Source organism: Pygocentrus nattereri, chromosome 28, assembly GCF_015220715.1.
Source record: "Pygocentrus nattereri isolate fPygNat1 chromosome 28, fPygNat1.pri, whole genome shotgun sequence".
Lineage (NCBI taxonomy): Eukaryota > Metazoa > Chordata > Actinopteri > Characiformes > Serrasalmidae > Pygocentrus > Pygocentrus nattereri.
Window position 1 is genome coordinate 18,243,517 of NC_051238.1, and position 14,693 is coordinate 18,258,209.

Here is a 14,693-nt window from a genome sequence, read left to right on the forward strand (position 1 = left end):
TACACAGCAGGGAGCTTCATTGGCAAATACGCAGTGACATTTCAATAGGCCACGCAGTTCACAAAGTGAATAGACACCAAAGGCTCTTTGAGACTACATTACTGACTCTCCGTGCAGGAGAAAGTCTTTTCACCAGACCCTTCCCCCCTTCGGTGGCTTTTTGTCTCCGTTGTCGTTGGTCCCCCAAATGCTAAGTGAAGAATCTGGGGAATTTTCAGACACTTTCTTGTGCCTGGTTTTAACAGTTTCATCCGGGCATTTGCGCCCTCGTTCAAAATATTTGATAGCTGTCATTTAAAAGAGAGCTTTGGGGTAACGGCCCATACACCACAACTGTAAATTACTACAGCAGAACATTGTTAGTAATGCTGACCGTTACGATATGATCAGCGGTGTGTCCTGCAAAAGCCACACTTATTGCGCAGAACAAAGTGCAGAAAAGTTTTCTTTACCAAAAGATCATGAAATGCTTTACAGAAGACCTCTGAATTTAGAAACTGCCAAAAATACATCACATTTTCAGCAGAGATGCACTAAATTAAGCAGCTCTGTGGCCGTTAACTGTATAGGCTAACATGTCAGTAGACTATCTGGTGAGTAACTTTAAATGTGAAAGATGTCTGTTTTAAGTTTCTCTGACGTGATTGCGTCATTGTGTGGTTTTATAGAGTAACGTTGGTATTGCTTATTAATTTACCTGCAAACTCATGAAATGTTTTTGTCGTGTTTCGCCCGTTAACGGTCGATCCGGAGCTGTCGAGGCGTTGTTTTGTTCCACACCCGTTTTTCGACAAAGACCGCCCCCTCTGCGCTGTGATTGGATGGCAGACTCACGTGCCTTGTCCTGGGATTCGGTACTTAACTTCAGAGCGTGAACTAGGTCCTGTCGGAATACGGGTGTCAAAAATAACGCCTGAAGGTGGCTGTGTGGTTAGACAGGGAGACTTTTACTGGGACACAACGGTGAACACCTGCCACGGCTTAAAGCCCGGAGTCTGCGGTACACAGAGTGACGGCTGGCGTGACAAGAGGCCTTTCTCCCCCTCCTTTTTGAGAAGTCCGCTTTTGTGAGCGTTCTCACGAGAGCAGCCAAACACCTTTTGACATTTGTTGCCTTTATCTTCCCAGATAAGGGCAGACAATCAGACAACCGCCAAGGGAGTACACAAACTGCATGTTTTTTGCCTTTATCGCAACACAGCGAGACTTTGAGACGTTTTGAGACGTATTGGTCACGACAAGAGGATTCCAATGAAAAACACCACACATTTGAGCCATTTGAGAGTTTTTTCCACAGAGCAGTAGCTGAAACGCCGAGAGTTTAGAGGAATGCAGCGATAACATCTTACCTGCGCCTCAAAGTCACTGTGGACTCTTGTGGTTTTGCCCCCGGCTCTCAGAGAGGATAGAAAGAAACAAAAAAGGTAACTAAACTATATATTGTCCTTGTGTTTATTTCAACTGGGCTGTATTTACGTAGCTGCTAAAGTTTGTCGAAGTAGATTATGTGAAGTAACGCTGTAAATATAACTGTAGCACTGATGTGGAAGGATTTAGCAGTTTAGCAGGCCAGTACAGACTGTAAACTGAATCATACAGTCCACACAGTGAATGTAAGTTACAGTGTAAATGTGAAATCTCTGTGAAATCAGTGACATTGTTTCAGTTTTGCTCAAAACTGAAGTTCAAAAGTGTGAGTTCTTCATTTAATGCAGTGATACAATCTCATGTTTGAGAGAGAAAAGGAAGGACCCATTTGTGATAAATGCCCCATGTGGAGAGAGATGTAATGGACGTCATAGATTCAGCTTTTAGTATTCATAATTCATATTCCGTCCATTCCAGCAGAGTGCTGTTCATCCATAATGCATGCATACATGAAAATATAACAGTTTATACCTGCCAATTGCCACTTAAGTGTTAAAGCAGCAAACAGGCCACTTAACAAATTCATCACTTCAGAGAGACCTGGAACATATTAGTGTAAAACCAGAGCACACAAAGAGGTCCATAAGTATCAGAATCAATAGAAAGAGTATGTGTGTGTGTGTGTGTGATAGAGAGAGAGAGAGAGAGAGAGAGAGAGAGAGAGATTTCACTTACACAAATTAATCTTTAAATTAAACTACTCTGTTACTACTTATGGGACAAATCTCATGTGTATGTGTGTCTTTCTGAGTCTGTAGTCTCTCATCTGATGTTTATCCTCTTTCTGATTGTTGTTTGGTGTTGAGTTTAATAGAAAATTCATTATATTGAACCCTGCAAGAGTAAGCAGTAACACTGGTGTGAACTACTAATGCTAATCTATGCAAACATAGTTGTATGGTCAATTTCCCGGACAAAGATTAAGCCTAGTCTTGGACTGCACCACATTCTCCACTGAAAGGGAAAGATACAGTGTTATGCTGAAGTCAGAGACCAGCCTTTCATTTATTTAATGCCTAGTCAACATGGCCTTAAGTACACGTTGGATTCTGAGGTGGTCAGTTCATTGTTCTGAGAACACCAGCAGCTTCTTTGAGTGATTTCCTTTTTTCAGTAAGGGCCTCTTGGCAGCTACACATCCTTTCAGAGGCATAACATTGAATTGTTTTCTCACAGTGGAAGGATGGACAGAAACACCTGTGAAAGCTTTAAGTACTTTTTATCTGATGGTGACAGTTTTGTTGGTCCACCAGGTCTTGCATGGTTATTAGGTGTTCCTTTCTCTCTCTCTCTTTCTGTCTTTCTATAATGTTTGGAACTCCAATTTGTCGTTTTTAAGAATTTAATGATGGAACAGAAAAGTGCTAGTAGGGTGCACAAAAGCAGAGTGGACACATTAAGTTGCACAGTCCATGTGTGGCAAACTGACCCATACAGTTTCTAGCGAGCACAAATCAAGCAGTTTAGTCCTGCTACCTGTAGTCTAGTTGTGGGCACCTTCAGAGAACTTCAGTTCTCCCTATGTGTCCTGAAAAAGACTTTTATTTCCCTCTGGGCATGAAGCTTTTTGGAAGAAAAGTAGGACACGCTTTCTTATCTTCATTTTCATTCACATCAAAAGGAAATTGGCTCCAAACCTTTTGATTCATCGGCTTGTGTGTAAGAAAGGCGGGGGCGGGCGTGGGGGGTAAAGAGAGAAATCTTGGCTAATTAGGTGGGGATGGGGACTTTCACCTCAGCACCTCAGCAGGTGGAAACATGACCCTCATTGACCTCCTTTTCTTAGCCTGAGGCTTGTGTTTCCACAGGGATATGCCAGTGAGTGTGTAGCCTGTGTGTGTGTGACTGAGTTATGTGACTGACCGGCTGAACTTCAGACTGTCAGAGTTAGGATCTGATCAATATGCAAATTATGCAAATGTTTACTAATTATAATGAGCTAAAAACAGTATCAATATCATTTCCAAAACATTTCTGGTTGTAATGGCCATTAAAACAAATAATTCATTCTTTTGGAGACATGTCTGAGGAGATTAGATATATAAGGTAGGGGAAAAATAATTAAAAGATGAGAAAATGACTGGTGAACCACCAAAATGGTCACCAGCAGAACTTTAAGCAAAACTTAAAGCGTTCATCTTCAAGACAAAGGAGAAAATTAAGCCCCTCTCTTTACAGATCTGAAAATGTCTAAGTCTATGTCTATCCTTCCACGGTGAGAGGACAACTCAACACTATGAGTCTGAAAAGATGTGCTGTCATTGAAAAAAGGAAATAGACCAAAAAAAACTAAACAAAGTAGTAGTGGCGTTCTCAGAACAATGGACTGACCACCCCAGAGTCCAGACCTGGACATCAATGACAGTGTTTGGGATTACTTGGATTGTGGGAAGGAGGAAATGCAATTCACTTCAAAGACTGCAGTTTGGAAATATTGAAAAATATCCCTACAGATTTATTTGAAAAACTGAAAGCAGATCTCCTGAAAAGAATGGACCCCATAATAAAGGTGAATTGGACTGTAAATTAAATAAAGGAAAGGTGGTCTCTGACTTTTGCACAGCACAGTATATATAGTATAATATATAGTACACTCTCAGAAATAAAGGTATGAAACTGTCACTGTGCTACCCCTCTTGTCATTGGGGTGGAACCTCAAGGGTACATCTTGGTACTTTTAGTCAGGGAACATACTTGTATCATAATCCACTGAAATGATGTTTGTAATATTGTGTGTTGAAATTATATCATACTTTTTACCTGGGAACTTATTAAAGTACACAATTGAACTTTAAAACCACTGTTGTACATTTACATTGTTTGTACCTTGATGAATGAAAAATGTACCTGCACAGAACCTTTATTTCTAACAGTGTGTTGAACTCAAGGTGTCAATATCAAAAACCTTTGAATGATATCCAGTCCTAAATGACTGAATGATATATCAGCCAAACAATACATCAGTCAGGCACTAGTGTGAGCATGTGTGTTTAGAACTTTTGCGCGTGTGTCTGCCCCACCCTCCTGTAGATCAGTGCCAGAGAAAACATGTAAAAAAAACCTGAGCGTGCGACCTGTGCTTCTGAACATCCGAGTGAGAAGCAGCCAAGGACAAATCTGATCATGTAGAAGGAGTCTGATCTGCAGCCAGTGCAGCGCTCAGGAAGCAGAGCAGTTTACATAGACAGAAAGAGGGAAGGAGGGCTGAGGAGATGAAAAGAAAAATAAAGAGAGGAAAGATAGAAATAGGCAATGAGAAAGGCCTGTTGCCTTTTCAGGCCCTTGGGGAGTGAATCATTTACCCTAAATGCATTCAGGCTCTTTTAATGTGGAATTTCCCTCTAGAGGTCCATCCTGGTGCGCTCGCACAACTTCTTTGCTGTTTTTACTAGTCGTCCATGGCAACTTCTGACCAAGTGCGATTTGAATCTCTCTCAGGACAGTGATAGCCATCACTGAGTGAGTGTACCTCACACATTCACTCCTCTCCACTATCTAACTCCTCTTTTCTTTCATCACACCATCGCATACACGCCTCCTTGCACACTCTTACTTCATCCATCTCTGCTTCTCTTCATCGTCCCACAGTTGGGACACGTAGTGCATTCCGGGACAAGCCTCTAGATGCGCACAGAGTGTGAAATGAAGGCAGCTGCCAGGGCTCGTGGTGGACCTGTGCAGCTGGAAGAGGATTAGAGGAATCAAACGCCTTCTTTAGTGGCCCACTGTTTGGCCGTACATGGAGAGATTTATATACAGGAGATAGAGTTTCCACTGTCGACTCCGAACTTTGTTTATTAGCTGAGCTGTCACGTTGGTAATACATCATGATGTGTTTATATGTGTGTATACAGTACTGTGCAGAAGTTGTAGGCCATCTGAGAAGATTATATTTAAACCTGTTTTCCTGGGCAGTAAACATTTATTTGTTTAGAAAAACATTATTATTACAACAAATAGAAATCAATGATTGATGTCTGTCTGTAAGCTTAACCATTTCCAAACTTCTCTTCAAGCAAATGCAGTATTTACAGTTGCTGTCTAATATGTAGTCCAGCTAATCAGTCCTTCATTAAATTAAATTAGGTGTGCAGATGATGGAGTTCAAGAAATCCATTCAATGGCTGGAGAGCAGCAAGAAGTCAGGTAATGCACATATAAATAACTCTTTCAGTATTAATTCAGTAACCACTGTGAAACTGTAACTCACATACAAGTTTACGGAATTAAAAGTACTGTATACTCCACTTGGTACCAGCACTTTAAAGGGAAATTCCACTGATTTCAAAACTTATAAGTCACTCATAAGTCAATTGTTAATATGTAAACAAACTCATTCAGGCTAGATGTGAAATGCTGTGTTCTAGAGAAACTCATGTAGTCAGAAATGTTCACAGTGGTGGTGTTATGAACCAGACATCTGAAGAGTTTAATGCCTCTAAACACTTCCTCACAGAACGTTATTACCTGAAATGGTCATGAATACACTGAACGTGGCATTGTTTACAATAGTTTTGAGATATAATTTTTGGCATAAAAAGTATTTTTGAAAGCCATTTGCTTATCAACATAACATATATAAACTCAGAAGACACATGTAGGTTCACAGACATTGTAACCCCATTTCCTGTCATCACCACTGTAAAGAAAACCGAGTCAGTAAAATTCTCAACCAGCACCATTTCAAATCAAGTCACACTGAAAGATTTTGTTTACGTCTCAGTGACTGAATTCAGCAGAAATTTAAAACAAACAAGGTGGAGCTCTCCTTTAAGTCATTTTACTCGTTGACTAAACAACATAACAGTCCAGATGAACAAAAGCTGAACCTCACAAATGATCAGCCATCTATCCTTTTCCTTTTTAGCTACGGAAGCGAAGCAAGAAACCAAGGCCAAACACTAGTGTTTATTATGACAGCAAAGCATTGTTCAAAGTATGTACGTGACATCTGCTACTGCTCACTGCTGCCAGTTAGTCTAGTCTGTCACTTGTTTTATAAGGTGAAAAGAAGGGTAAAAATCTGCATCCTGCTGTGGCTGCTGTACTGACATCATGCCTGTGCCTCGCTGACGATGCAGTGATGTCATCAAACGGTGGCCTGGATCAGTAACTAATGGAAACAGATCTAAAATGGGCTGCAGGCATGCCAGCTTCGCAGGCCTGGGGGAGATCTTCTGCTAAAAGTTATAAAGTGCCTCAATGTGACAGGGCTTTGCAGCAGCTTAGCTCGCTTTGGCAGTGTTGGTTTTTCACGCCACTGGAGTTGCACGCCATTCTAAGCTGTTTTTCACAGGGGTGCGGCTTTTGACATGCCACTGTTACACGCTGACCCTTTTTAGACTGATGCACACAGTGCTCGTCTACAGTGTAGCACAGCAATTCCATACGTGGGGGTCCTCATACTGCAGGGAGTCACATGAACAGGGGTTTTTTGCTTGTGCAATTAAAAATTACTACTTGATTAATTAGTTAACTAATCTTAAGTTATCCTTATTAGACTTACATTAATGAATAAAATGCATAATGAAATTGCTGAGATTTCTCCTGTATCACAACAACTACACATTGCATAGAAGGTACTTCAGCTAATTTGCCATCTGCCCATGTCAGTTAGCTTGTCATCGAGACAGAGGAGAAAGTTAGCTAACATTAATAAAATAGTGAAAAATTTGGACGAATTCTCTGATAAATAAGAAAGTAAGAAAGTGTGAAAGCCCCAGTTTCAGGCTCAGATTTGCTGAGTATAAAAGGCCTGAGAGGGTACATAAGAGAGTGCTGTACAAAAAAGGTGGGTAATAACTGTACTAGCATGTCATCATGCTAAGGTGACCTTAGAAAATCAGGTGATAGTGCAAGAGGCAACATGACTGCAATACGCTCGTAACTGCTCTTTCTACAAATAATTGCTGCACCTATTGTGTGGAAGAAACATGGCTCTGGGGAAAAACATACAGTACAGCAGCGTGAAGTTGCACTGACTCAACATGTCCGGCCTTTTCTCAGGCAGCCCTTCTGAATCTTCTTCCTTTTATTTTTCAGCAGTTATTTTTGACTCCTCGTGTTCATTGTTGGTCCGCACTATGCCGTCCAGCATGTTCCGGTCTGTGCCTCAGTGATATATTTACCCTGAGTGTCTCTCTCTTTTGTTTAGGTGTCTGTAGGCAGTCTGTGGGCACTATGGGAACTAAACTCCTGTTACTGCTGCTGACACTGTGTGTGTGTGAAGTGAAGTGTACCCTGCGCTCAGCCCCCAGAGTGACTCTAGCGTTTAAAGGTGGGCACACACATACATGAACCATAAGCCCTCAAATGCACAGATTTATTGACTAACTGCAGTGTTAGTGTGTCAAAACTGGGAAAAATGCATTAGTTGTCACATAGGTAAAAGTAAATGGACAAGGTGGGGGTTAGGAAGTAAGATCATGGGTCACATGACAAAGCCAAAGTCCTTAAGGGGTTGATATTACTGGGTGATCAAAAAAAAAAAATCAATGCAGTTTAATATCACAATATTTTGGGTTGGAAAATAGTATCAAGACATATATGCCCAATGTGTGTATTAAGCTCATTGTTAGACTCATGGATTTCCAAAATGCATGTCTGTCTTAATTCTGTCTAAAACATGGTACTGTTTCTTTCTGGTAAGGCTTGATTCCTTGCTGAACAATTAGATCGAATCCCATTTTCCAGCATGCAGGAAAAGCATGTAATCCATTATGTTATTTTAATGGCTATGTTAACGGCTTGCAGAACCTCATAACCATTAGATTCCAATAAGAGACTCTTAATTTTATAGTTACCTAAATTGTAAATTGCTCTGGATAAAATAATAAGTTAAATATATAAGCATAAATACTACACATAAAAGCATCTGCTAAATATTGAAATGTAAGGATGAAGGTCTTTGAGCATTGATTCGTTGAATGTGGTCAGGTGGTAGCCTAGTGGTAGGAGTGGTGAACTGCCACTGTGGTGAACCTTCCAGTTGCGGGTTTGCATCCCAGGATTGACTGGGTGAACCTGGTTCTCAGTATTTCTCTTTCTCTGTCTTTAATTGCTCATTCATTCATGTGACTGCACGCACGCACACAAACACATAAACGCACACACATATTGTACTATAGTTTAGTTCCTGTAAATTGCAAAACAGTTTTTACAGACAACAAAAGGTGGATGTTGCCTCCAAGACTGGGGGATGGATACCCACTGCGTAACACACTCCAGCAACTCCATACTACACACATTCTTCATTGTTCAAGCATTCAAGACCTTGTAATAATATCAGCAGCTTCCTTGATTTCTGTTCTGAGATGTGATGTAAAGCATGGAAACAGTGACTTTATTGTGGTCATTTGCGTTTCCTTAACTCCACAAATACTCATTATTCTGCAATGCATAATACAGTATTAAGCGCTTTATTATGTGTGGCAGAATAAGGAGTCTTCTTAATCACTGCACCACCAGTACTGGGAGTAATGCAGCACAAAGTAGTGTGTTTCAGTTAAAGTAGTGTAACAGTTCAATTCATGTTCACTGTTACTGGCTTAATTAAACTCGCTTTACTCTTTCTTTTAAAGAACTTGCCTTAATCTTTCTTTTAAAGAACATGATTATTGCATTTACAAATAAGTGTTGTATATATTATTAGCATTTGTCGTTCTGCATGATATGTGTACATATGTGCTGCCTGTGACGGCAGACTGTATGATATGGATTGTGAATATGAGCAGTGCAACATCAGGAAAAAACGTTCCGTTGCTGTAAACTCCATCTAATCATGCTAGTATGAAACTAATGGATGATTATGGACTTAGGATTATAGCTGAAGACATCCCATCCTCACCTAAATAGGTTAGATTTATTTTCAGAAACTCTGCAGACTTTGTTTTTTATTCAAGAAAATTGTATTATAAAAAAGCTGTTTTTGAACTGGTTTACCTGGCTAGTCTCTGGTTCTTCATTTAGCATCAACTGTTCATCCAGAAAAACTGTCTTGTCCAGAGCAGTGTGTGATTAACTATTTACTGTGATTAACTATTTCTTTCTATATAAATTACTTTCTGTTATAGATTTGTATGGGTTTTATAGAGTAATGTAGAGGTGAAATAATGTGTAATGATCTAACATTTTCAGGGAAATAATGAGTAAAGTAATCCTATACTGTACCAGTCACTATATTCAGCAACTATCCTGCTGTGGCTTGTGTCCTTCACCCTAAATGTTCCCCTAGTTCTCTTAATGTGGACTAGCTGTAGTTGTATAAGTAACTGAAATGGCTCTGTTCTGTTTTGTGAAAAAGATTTTTAGGGATTCTCCCAGCAAACTCTTTTCTAATTCTCATGTGTGAACGGAGCTTTGATCAAAGTAATTCCAAACAGTTAGTTATTATACTGACTGTCAGTCTCCGTCACACATGCACACACATGCACACACTATGCAAGGGTTTATGATTACAATACAAAACAGACTGAAAGATGAGTTAAACACATGCCTGTGTGTAGATAGGAATTAAGTGAATGAGTCATAGAAAATCGTACTCTTTTTGGTTTTGACACCTCGAACTGTGCCGCACATAACTGTGGCAAGAGAAATGAATGCTTTCCTACTGTGTCAGAGCTTCAAAATTATACCACAGATGCTAAGGCAGTTGCACCTATTTGGTGTGATTACAGCTCTGAGTCATGTGTTGCTGTAAATGAGAAAGTAGAGTTACCCCAAACAAACCAATGTATTTCACAAAGCAATATCTGCTGCAGTTCACAATATCTGCAATTCACTTTAAACCTTAATTTTACTTGAAAAAGTACATTAACGACTGTCTTCTGAAAGTGACAAAAGAATAAATAGATCTGAAGCAAGAGTGGGGCTTGATTTTCTCCTACCACTTACAGTAAAATCTCTGAAAGTATTGGTTATCAGGCAGTGATGGTTTTAGCGTTCAACCAAGTTGATCTCTGTATCTTTCAATTGTTTTTCAAATTTCAGTGAAATGACTCCTGTTTTTTTTTCACTTATTTTTTTTGCCGTTCTTCCACATTAGAGTGCGTTGTCATATATCTTATATATTCCTCAGGAATAATGTACTTAATGGCCATTGTGACTGAAAATCAAATATAAATGAAGGGTGGTCTCTGACTTTTGCACAGTATGATATACACCGATCAGGCATAACATTATGACCACCTCCTCGTTTCTATGCTCACTGTCCATTTTATCAGCTCCACTTATTATATAGGTGCACTTTGTAGTTCTACAATTACAGACTGTAGTCCATCTATTTCTCTGCATACTTTGTTAGCCCATTGTATTTTACCCTGTTCTTCAGTGGTCAGGACCCCCATGGACCCTCACAGAGCAGGTACAATTTGGGTCGGTGTGATGTGACATGTGACTGATATGGTTGACATATGGTTACTGGCCAAGTTTTCAATTTCTTTTCTCTTTTCCTGTTTTTTCGTTGTGCCAGAACTTTTAAAATGCTCCCTTTATTTGTGCTTCAAGCAAAGCCCACATAGAATGGAATGGTCATAGGTCTCATAGTTGTTAATCCTGTGGCTGGCTGTGATTTTTTCCTTATTTTAGAATGTATTTACATCTCTCTCATTTCACCTGATCTCTAACACATGTAACACATTGCTTTTTAATATACTGAGTAATTGATTTCACTACGCTAGAGGAAGGGTATACAGTTTAAGTGTGTGGTTATTGCTGGATGAGATTAGTGTTGGGGTCTACTAAGCTGAACTAAGCCTCCAGATTGTGAAATTAGCTGCTGCATTTCCAGCTCATACTTGTCTCGTGCAGTCGTGCTGTGTTTTCCAGTAAACTGTTCAAACAATGCACCACTACTGTGTGGCTTGCCTGAGTAAGCCAAGTTTGTTTGACCACTGTCAAGAGGTCTGCTGCCTCACCTTAGCCTGTTGTAGTAGATTTGGTTTTATTTGATGTAATGTGTCTATGTAACTTTTGCTCACTCTCTTTTCGCATTTTCTGTCTTGTATGCTCTCCTTCTCTCCTTCTGTAGTATAGGCTATGTTATGTGAACAACAAAGCCGGTATTATGATCTGTTCTCTGTGGATGATATAAAAAACGAAATCTTCCTAAAGGGGAGCTATTTAAATTGTCCAAAGAGTCAAGGTCACTTTCAATGTGGTAACAATATAACCCGGTCATTACAAAACATACAAATCCCACTGATCGCATACAGTTTAAAGCTTGAGAATGTATGCCTGTGATATGTTTACTGTAGATGCGGCCACACCACCATAGCTACAAGCCAGAAACAAATATGTCACCAGTTAAGTCAGTGACAGCTACAACAAAAACCTTTCACATAAGTGTCTTGAGGTGAGGTCATTTTCTAGGTCATTTTCTGTGAAATTAAACTCATAATGCTGGCTAACAAAACAAAGCAATAATCTGATAGCGTGCGTGAGCAGGTTTGGGTTGGGTCTCTAAATTGCAGGTACAGGTCAGGTTTGGGCTTCAGTTTGGGCTTTGGTTTAATGCCTGTACAGACGTCTTCTACTGCATAATGAGCTCATTTTCAGTCTGTTTGTGAAACATACTCTTGGTAGTAGGAAAGTGCTGAAACTGGATACTTTACACACACACACACACAATTGGAGAAAAGTTTTGCAAGCACTTAATGTGTCAATCTGATATTGAAGTCTGGAATGAGCTTGTTTATCTTGAGTTCACTTGCTGATCTGCCACCATATTAGAAAACAGGCCTCTTCTTCGTAAAACACACTCTGACATTCATAAATATTTTCTTATTTGGGATTTGTTCTCAGGTAAGTAGAACTCTCAAGAGGACAAAGAGTGAACAGTTCTGTGGTTTGAGAACATGTCCTGAATCTGACATAGATTTTTGTCTTAGGACCTTTCTCAAGGAAAGAATCATACTTAAGAAAAAAACGAGGACGTTTTTGGTAAATGAGGATGTTCTTCGACTATATTCACATGAGAAAGCTTTTACACAGTTAATTGCAAGTTGCAAGCTTCTGTGCAACATGTGATTTAAAGCAGTTTAAAAATAATCAAAGTGATTAGTCCACTAGCGCTATTAAGCCCTATTTGAGCTGATTAGGTTGTAATGTGGTGGAGCTGATTGATAAGAAATCCTTGCGCTTCTTACAGGAGCCGCCTCACCACACAGTCGCACTGCGATCAGCGCAGCTACTGCGTGGCTTCGGGGAGAGTGGGGCAGGGGAAGAGTAGAAGAGAGAAAGTGGACCATAACATTTGCTTATCAGAGAAAAGCATTTTTAAAAAAAAAAAAAAAGACTTTTTACTGTTATTTTTATGGGTGCTATTGTGGATTTCAGTAGTCTGGCCATGAACCTGAGGATAAAGGAATTGGGTCAAATCAAGCTCCATTTTAGCTGCTAGCCTTATTGTTGAGTCACAAAAGAAATGGATACAACATTTTCTGTTTTGTTGCTGTGATTACAGTGATGTTGATTTGAAGAGGACTATTATTATGGAAAGAGTTCTGCATTCGGCCAATTATAGAATGTAATGCACACCAGGATAATTATTTACAGATCCAGGCAATCTAAATTTGTGTTTTCTTTCTAATTAGGTTAATTCTGTTCATGCAGGCAAATAATAAACATGTACTAAATATAGCCTGTGAATAATATTTCAATGACCAATAAATGACAGATATATTTCACCATATTTCTCTTTTCTCGCTGAAAAGTGGCTGGTCCTAATCTTGGGTAATGCTTCCATTAGCATTCATCTGACCAATAAACAATGCTGATGCCTCTTGCCCTGCCCACACAAAACTGTTTCAGAGTCAGAGTAACTTAGTGAGGAAAAGCCCAGCATAATCCATCAGCAATGTCGCCTGTTTATTAGTTTATCCATACACCAACATTGTTTTTCCATCATTCCTTCATTCACGCTTCATCTGTTTGTTTGGGACTTTTTTCAGTTATTGTCACGTAAAAGCTGGATAATGATTTCAGTTCTGTTTGAGTGTTAGAGCAAGTTGTGTTGAACAGAGAGCTGTCAATGAAGCTGCTCACTGGCTACACTCACAGAGTTCTCAGATGGGTCTGATCAGTGGTTTTAAGCCGGGTTTTATCATATTTATATTTTATACTTTTCATTCAAGCTTTGCTAGATCTTTAATACAAGACTCGAGTTCAGTATCATACAGACACGCATAATATTTTACTCTATATTCCCTGGGACCTTAACGTTAAAAGTCGTGTAAAAACTACAGAGATTACAGATTCACACAGGATTAAAATCATGGTATCATCTTGTTGGTAATTACTCAAATCACAACACCTCCCCAGATAAAACTAATCTAGCTCAAATAGGACTTTATTCATATTTTGATTGTAATAAAAGCACACTATAAAAGCAGAACAAGCAATGTCACAAGCATTTTTTAACATGTTAATGGTTAGCTAAGTGGCTAGTTAAGCTAATTGGCTACTTAATAAGCTTTGCAAAGCTCACATTATTTGCCATGGTTGACAAAAAAAGAAACAAACAAAAAAAAGCTTTTACTAACTTGATATTAAATCTTTCTCAATCAGCCAGTAGACTGGCTGTGTTGTATGTTCTCACCCATGATGTGTTGATTGAAATCAGTTGTTGAAGTGATTTCAGTTTTGACTCGCTTGTTTCACAAAATTGAGATTGTTGCAGCTGTTGTCAGGTGTCAGACAAGTTTCAATTGAATTGCATGAGGCCTCACCTTATGTGGTGCAGGTGAAATTTAGTTTCTTGCAAGTTTCAGTTGAAACGTGAAAGTTTCACCATGTAAACCAGCCTGAGTCAAAACTGGAAAGCTTGGTGACAGAAGACAGAAAAAAAATATTGTTTCTTTTGGATTCAGTGCCTAGTTTAATACAAAACAGGTTGTCTGACAAAAACACAACAGCTTTTTGTCATTTTTATTTAGTTGTGGTCTGGACCAAGTGAGATTAATTACAATGCAGCACGGAAGCTTTAGTGCCTTTGACCCAGTTCTGAATGACCCATGTAGGCTACTTCACAATGAAACCTAAATGCATGCTGTGGGATTTGGAAGGAAACTGGTGTGAAAGTTTGCACTGTTGCTTAGACAGAAATGCTGTAACCGGTCCAACTTATTATATTTCACATATCATGTATAGCATACCTTTATAAAATTCAGAAATGACCCAGCTGAATTTCATGCCTTCAGTCAATTGGAACTGACTCAGTATTGACTTTGTTCTGTTCCACTGTCAAGTCATCACCAGCGTGTGCAATA

At 39.4% G+C, this 14,693-nt stretch overlaps 1 protein-coding gene across 3 annotated transcripts in view; it reads left to right on the forward strand.

The window, feature by feature from the left end:
* The first annotated feature begins 900 nt into the window (after nt 1-900).
* sema3ga (sema domain, immunoglobulin domain (Ig), short basic domain, secreted, (semaphorin) 3Ga) overlaps nt 901-14,693 on the forward strand; it is a 28,721-nt gene continuing 14,928 nt past the window's right edge. Inside the window, exons 1-3 of one of the 3 annotated variants that reach the window (XM_017722200.2) lie at nt 901-1,424; nt 5,515-5,574; nt 7,583-7,705. In XM_017722200.2, coding sequence (XP_017577689.2) covers nt 5,523-5,574; nt 7,583-7,705 — 175 coding nt within the window. In that variant the 5' untranslated portion in view covers nt 901-1,424; nt 5,515-5,522. The remainder of the gene's footprint in view (nt 1,425-5,514; nt 5,575-7,582; nt 7,706-14,693) is intronic. The other 2 variants (XM_017722202.2, XM_037535949.1) reach the window with 2 other exon arrangements.